General features: G+C 34.5%; 1 protein-coding gene across 1 annotated transcript; it reads left to right on the top strand.

Moving 5' to 3' along the window:
- Positions 1-2,262: 2,262 nt before the first annotated feature.
- On the top strand, positions 2,263-4,947 carry LOC132173089 (protein RADIALIS-like 3). The gene is made up of 2 exons (XM_059584661.2): positions 2,263-3,168; positions 4,677-4,947. The coding sequence occupies exons 1-2, from the start codon at positions 2,882-2,884 to the stop codon at positions 4,702-4,704; spliced, it is 315 nt and encodes a 104-aa protein (XP_059440644.1). The 5' UTR covers positions 2,263-2,881; the 3' UTR covers positions 4,705-4,947.
- Positions 4,948-6,000: the final 1,053 nt, after the last annotated feature.

Genomic DNA, 6,000 nt, shown 5'->3' on the forward strand with positions numbered 1-6,000 from the left:
TGGAACCACTCTGGTAGTTTTCTCTTTGTTCTGCAAAAAGCCCATCAGGAGGCATCAGGTCATCACATAGTCAGACAAAATTATAACACATTATTCTAGAATCCAAATCATTATCTTTATAAAATTCCATTTATTAGTCAAAATACTTCTGAAAGTCCATAACTTTTTGGGGGATAATTTATTTATAGAATCTTATTTATTTTGTCCATGTGTTTTTTAGGGGGGCCATAGGGACACTTGCCCCCTCTATAGTCTATAGCCCACCCCTAACATACTTCTATTACATGCAATACGGACATTTTATAAAATAAAAAAAATTCAAATAGTTTTGAATTCAAATCTATCCGAACAAATAAGTCTTGCCAGACACTCTCTGGCCACCTAAATCCCAATTTGAATAGCGGAAAGGGTTGTGGCAGGCACTTATAAGGTGTTTGAAGTTGAGATGTGGGTATTTGATGCCGTGAGATTTGGGTTAATAATCATGACTTATCACCAATCCTTATCCCTTGGGTTGAAGAGAAACCACCAATCAGCATCCTCCCATCGTCATCCGAAAGCAGGTAAATATGCCCCACCCCACATCCACATTATACAAGAAAGAAGATAATAAAGCATCATGATTGTGTTATCTTCCAATTAAACATAAAAGATAATATATAGATAATCATGATTTGTAGTCTAATCTTCTAACAATAAAAGACTTAAGCAGCTGCTTCAATAAAGGTGGCTGTGGGGACGAGAGAGAGAGAGAGAGAGAGCGGGCCATGGGATGGGATTGTGTAGGGTGGGTGAAATCAATTGTGGGGCACGAAGTTGGCGTAGAAAATATGTTGCCACTTTTTCTTACAACTTCTATCTATCTTCCTGACATACGAAGTAAGACAAAGAACAAAGGAGTAGTGCCATTATGATTGTTGACAATCCCTCTAATTATAATCGCATCAAATCGAGTATTACCCAAAAAAAAAAATTCCTGAACTTTCATAAATTTTGAGAAGATCTTTTAAAAATTTTAAAATTATTAATTTTACCGATTGAACTTTTAATTTGATGTAATCTATCATCTCTATTAGGGTTTGGCATTAAACAGACGTTAGAATGGATAAAATGACCTTTATACCCTAAAACTTTTATAAAATTTTAAATTTACCTTTAATTTTACATTAAAAAAATTTTAAAAAATAAAAGAAAAAGAAAAGTTGATGATATTTTGGTATTTTCGTGGCATCCTGGTTTGTTTTGAAACATGTATTAATTAATGATGGATAAACGCATCCACATCTTACTCAAAAAATTTTAGCTAAAAAATCGCTTCTTTTTTATATATATATTTTTATTTTTTATTTTATAATATTTCAATTATCTACGTTTCTAGTCTCACTCTCTATTATATTTATTTATTTATTTTCATTATTTTGTTTTAAATATTTTTTTATCCACTTTCACTATCCCCATAGAAGAAAGAAAATTTGATTGATTTGTTTTTTTTATTAATTTATTTATGCATTGTTGAGCAAATTTGTTGAGTATGATAACTTATAGCCATTTTTATAGATTAAGATGAGACTATTTATTTTTTTCTTCTATTTTTTTTTTTATAGGGCAAGCCAAAATAATCTTTGATGTGAAATTAATTTGAACCATCAATATTTGAAAAGAGATTTTATTACTTGACAAACTCAACAGTCTTCCAAAATTTTGCTAAATTCAGGCTAATTGTTTCCACAAGTATAATACAAGATCAAAGTCATAGATGATGAATAATTCTAGAAGTTTTTTTTTAGTCCTTTAAAAAATGATATAACTATTAAAATTATCATCAGATCAAAATCTAATTATAATTAATCATAAATTTAATAATAATTTTAATAAGTATATTATTCTCGTAAGAATTCAAGAGGGAGAACTTTAGCATTAGTCATAGACTTATAGGTGATAGATACTATGGAAATCCCCTTGATCCAGAACTGTCCGGATTGAAGGAGACACTTAAAGACATCTGACAAAAAGCTACCTCACCCTAATAAGAATTAAGAACCTTCATACAAGGAAAACCAAAAAGTGGGGCTGCCTGATTTTTCACTCACGACCATGTCCAATCAAGAAAATTCATAAATAAAGAAATATATCCCTTTATCTCTTTTGTGCCTTTGGTTAATCTTTCTACCCTAAAAAGTCCTTGATATTGACGCCATTGTTAATTGTGATGGGTTGGAAATCTATCAAAAAGATCAGGCATTATGTAATCCCACCCACACAAGTCTCTTTCTTTTATTACAAGGTAGAAACTTTGAAAGATAATCCACAGGCAGTGGTTGAAATCTGTCCCTTCCTTTCTTTCTATTATTGGGTCGATTAAATTCTAGCCTTGAAAAAAAAAAATAATTTACATTTGATTTGGCAGACTAGGAAAAAGAAAAAAAAAGTAGGAAGGAAATAAAAAAAAACAAGAGATTCTTGATCTTGCAAGAAATGGTTAATGAAGTGTTGGGTTTTGTCTGTTTTTGATCATTGGTTTCCAGTTTTGGGCCAAGGGGATCAAATTGATATAATAATAATACTACCACATCAAGATGTTAAGATTATTTTATATATTTCATTGCTTATGTTTGTTTTAGATCTGAGCTAAGGAGGGCCTGTTGTCTCCGACACAAACTCCTCCTTAATAAAGACAAACATAAGAAGAAAATTTGCAGCTCAAAACAGATATCTGACACCCCCTCCAAAGACTCAGGGGTGTTAGAATCTGGTCAGGAGATTCTTCTCATCCCATATTTTTGTTTTCGATGAATACTAAAATGTAACTGAATTATTGGGGTTTCCCTACTTTTCTCAAAGAATCCAAGTGACCAAAAGGGTGTGGTCTAGAGCTAGTAATATGGATGATTTTCCCAAGGTTTTGTGTGGGTGGAGCTGGGAGGAGAACAAGTTATTTGAGCTGGCTTTGGCAGTGGTTGATGAACAGGCCCCAGATCGGTGGGAAGTCGTTGCAACCATGGTTGGAGGCAAGAAGAGTGCAGAAGATGTGCAGAAACATTATGTGATCCTTTTGGAGGATTTGCAGGTTATAGAGTCTGGTAAGCTTGACCATAAACTGGGGGAAGCTCAGCCTTGTGTTCAGGTTGATTGCACACAATCCATATGCTGGACTGATGAAGATAACAAGTATGCAATTCTCTCTTGTTGCAGCTCAATAGCTTTAATCTCCCTCTCTCCTTTTGTTTAGTTTAGATTTGCTTTGCATGTTCAAGTTTTTTGTTATTCTTTTATGTATGTCTTTATTACTGTTCCAATCTCATTAAGATTTGAAGGAAAAAAAGATATACACCGGTTTCACTTTGGTATTCAAGGAATTTGTTCCCTTCTTTTCTTTGGTCCCCAATCTGTCACCTTCTCAGCATATGCGCAGTGGAACTAAATTGAAGTTTTGAAGCTGCATTCTTCATCCACAGAAGGGGAAGATAATCATAAAATAAAATCTGTATATAGAGTTTTGTATTAACTGTCATCTATTCTTGAAGATGTGTTCAAAATCTCTTGAATTCATCCAGTCCTATTATGGTCTAAACATTCCAGTTTCAACAAAAAAAAACGAAGGTAAAGTAAAATTATCAGGTTACAGTTCGTCCTGCTTCTCTCCTGCGTCATCTGGGGCCAAAATGCAGATTAAAGTATATGCCTTTGTCTTTTCGGTGTGCTGACTGCCTTTGTTGCGTGCTGTTTGGTCCCCCACTCATCCTCATAGTCTTGTGCTCAGCAATAAATACTAATTTGAAAACATATGCATCTCTTGCAATAGAATAAGCATCAAGCATAAGTTCTTCTCAAAAAATGCATAACATTTACGCAAAACGAAATGCTTTAAAGATATCATTTTACATACAAAACAGATATCTGTGCTTAATAAACATGGATCATTAAATATCCCTAAATTAGATATTAAAAAAAAAAAAATCTGAATTCTATGTAATAGCATCCAGAACTCTGCCCTATTTGAATGTTTCATTTAAATTTTCTGGTTTGCTGGTCTGGATAGTGGGATTGCAGAAATTTTTGTTCAATCCGGAAGCGCAATGAGTCCTATGGTAGGACTGTTGAAGCTGTACCAAGAAGTAAATGATGCCTCTATCAAACTGTTCATTTTTCAAAAATTAGTTCACAGTAAGTTGTTTGCCACTCATCATATGCTCAATGAGATGAGGTTTCAGATCCATGAGGTGTAAAATTTGGAAAAGTGGAAAGAGAAAACAGCGGAAGTTCATGTTGATAGCTTGACCCCTTAATCATTTCTGCAATCAGTGTTTGCAGAGTATTTGGCCATCAAAATGATGTGTAAATGGCTCCATTTGTTTCATCATATTATGCAGTCATGTGAAATGAGTATGTCGAATGCTGCTGGATACAGAATGTGGAATTTCGGTTGTCATGTATGTAATAACTTAAGAAAAACGCTATTTACATTTGCATTATTACTCCAAAATGACTAATTCTTTTAGAGTGATGGAGTAGGTGTGGCTAACGCTTTTCTTGAATAGTTACAATGTGGGTCTTACACATCGCTGAAAAATTTGCATAGGGTAGATTGAGGCCTGCATACCTGGCCTAGCTCCCAGTAGAGCTATATATTAGACAAATATGAAATGATTTTTCATTTTGTAATTCTTTGATTTCAGCTTGCTTGTTCGATTGGACATAAGCTAATCTCTGGAACCAATGGGGCTATCAACTGAAGCAGACTGATTTGTCTCCAAGAACATGTCCCATGTGAATATTCACATGGCCGGACATGGGGCTATCCCACTGAAGCAGATTGATTTGTATACAAGAACATGTCCAGCCTGAACAAAGCTGCTGTTTATGGGTTAGTGTATCAGTTTAAATTTTATCCGTTTATTGCAAAGATAATCAATCAATCTCTTTTCTATAACACGGAAGGAGGTTGTCTGTGAAATTGCAAGCAAGCCCAGAATGACTGAGCTTCCACACTGTAAATAGCAGAAATGGGGTTTATAGCTTTGTTCATCAACTTGACTCAAATTACATACACAGCCTGTGCTTGGCCCGCAAACCATAAATGTGGCCCCAGATATAAAGGTCATGAATGTGAAAGAAGTCGATGATGCACATATTTGCAATAATGGTTTCCACAACCAATTTCAGCTGTAAAAATGGATGTGAACACAGGCTAGGCAAGTCAAAACAGAAGAAATGGATGTGAAATTGCGAGCATGTATTTCATTCACTTGCCAAACAATTGCTATTCTCAAAACTCTACTTCCCAGCCTCATCCTTAAACACCCTAGATTGTTCCAAGTTCCCAAGAATCGAATCCTGTTGAATAACATGTGTTCTCCTGAAACGGCAGTTTCCTGCACACAAAAACCTGCCTTTACAAAACCACATCGACCTCAGAAACACAAACTCCATTTTGCCACCATGTTTACCCATCTACTTCTCCCGTAATCCACATGATGCAAGCTTCCAGAAATCTTATACGAGTTCCAGATACCCTTACATATCAACCCATGAACAGATTCAATCTTTTCAATCAATTTACTGAATTCAGGTACACTCATGTTAAATCACCATTTGTTTCAAAAGATTAAGCCGATAGAAAGTGATTAATTAATTTATATTCTAACACTCCTCTTAATTTGTAGGCTCAAATTGTCTCTTAATTAGTGAGACCCAATACATAGAATATTTAATTGAAATTGAAGGTGAAGGCTCAAACTCATATAATATATAGCAGTTCTTTTCATTTCTGTAAGATAAACCTTCTTTTTCTTCTTCATCTTTGCCAGCATTGATACCCTTTTGATGAGAGGACACATTGATGACCCGTTTGGTAAAATGATTGGAGAGTTGTTTGACAAACGGGCATCTTATGCAGCATGGCGTGGTGGAAGCTGACGTGAGAGATTGAAAATCTTGTTTAGGTTTGCTTACCAAAACAGAGTATTTTATTACAGTATATATAAGCAAATAATGCAGTAC

The sequence above is a fragment of the Corylus avellana genome, chromosome 1 (assembly GCF_965113065.1).
Source record: "Corylus avellana chromosome 1, dhCorAvel1.hap1.2, whole genome shotgun sequence".
Taxonomy (NCBI): Eukaryota; Viridiplantae; Streptophyta; class Magnoliopsida; order Fagales; family Betulaceae; genus Corylus; species Corylus avellana.

Excerpts from the sequence above, each read along its gene's own strand:
- LOC132173089 (XM_059584661.2), top strand. The coding sequence starts at position 2,882 with ATGGATGATTTTCCCAAGGTTTTGTGTGGGTGGAGCTGGGAGGAGAAC. Across the intron at positions 3,169-4,676 it reads TGGACTGATGAAGATAACAA|CTTGCTTGTTCGATTGGACA; the intron begins GTATGCAATTCT and ends CTTTGATTTCAG.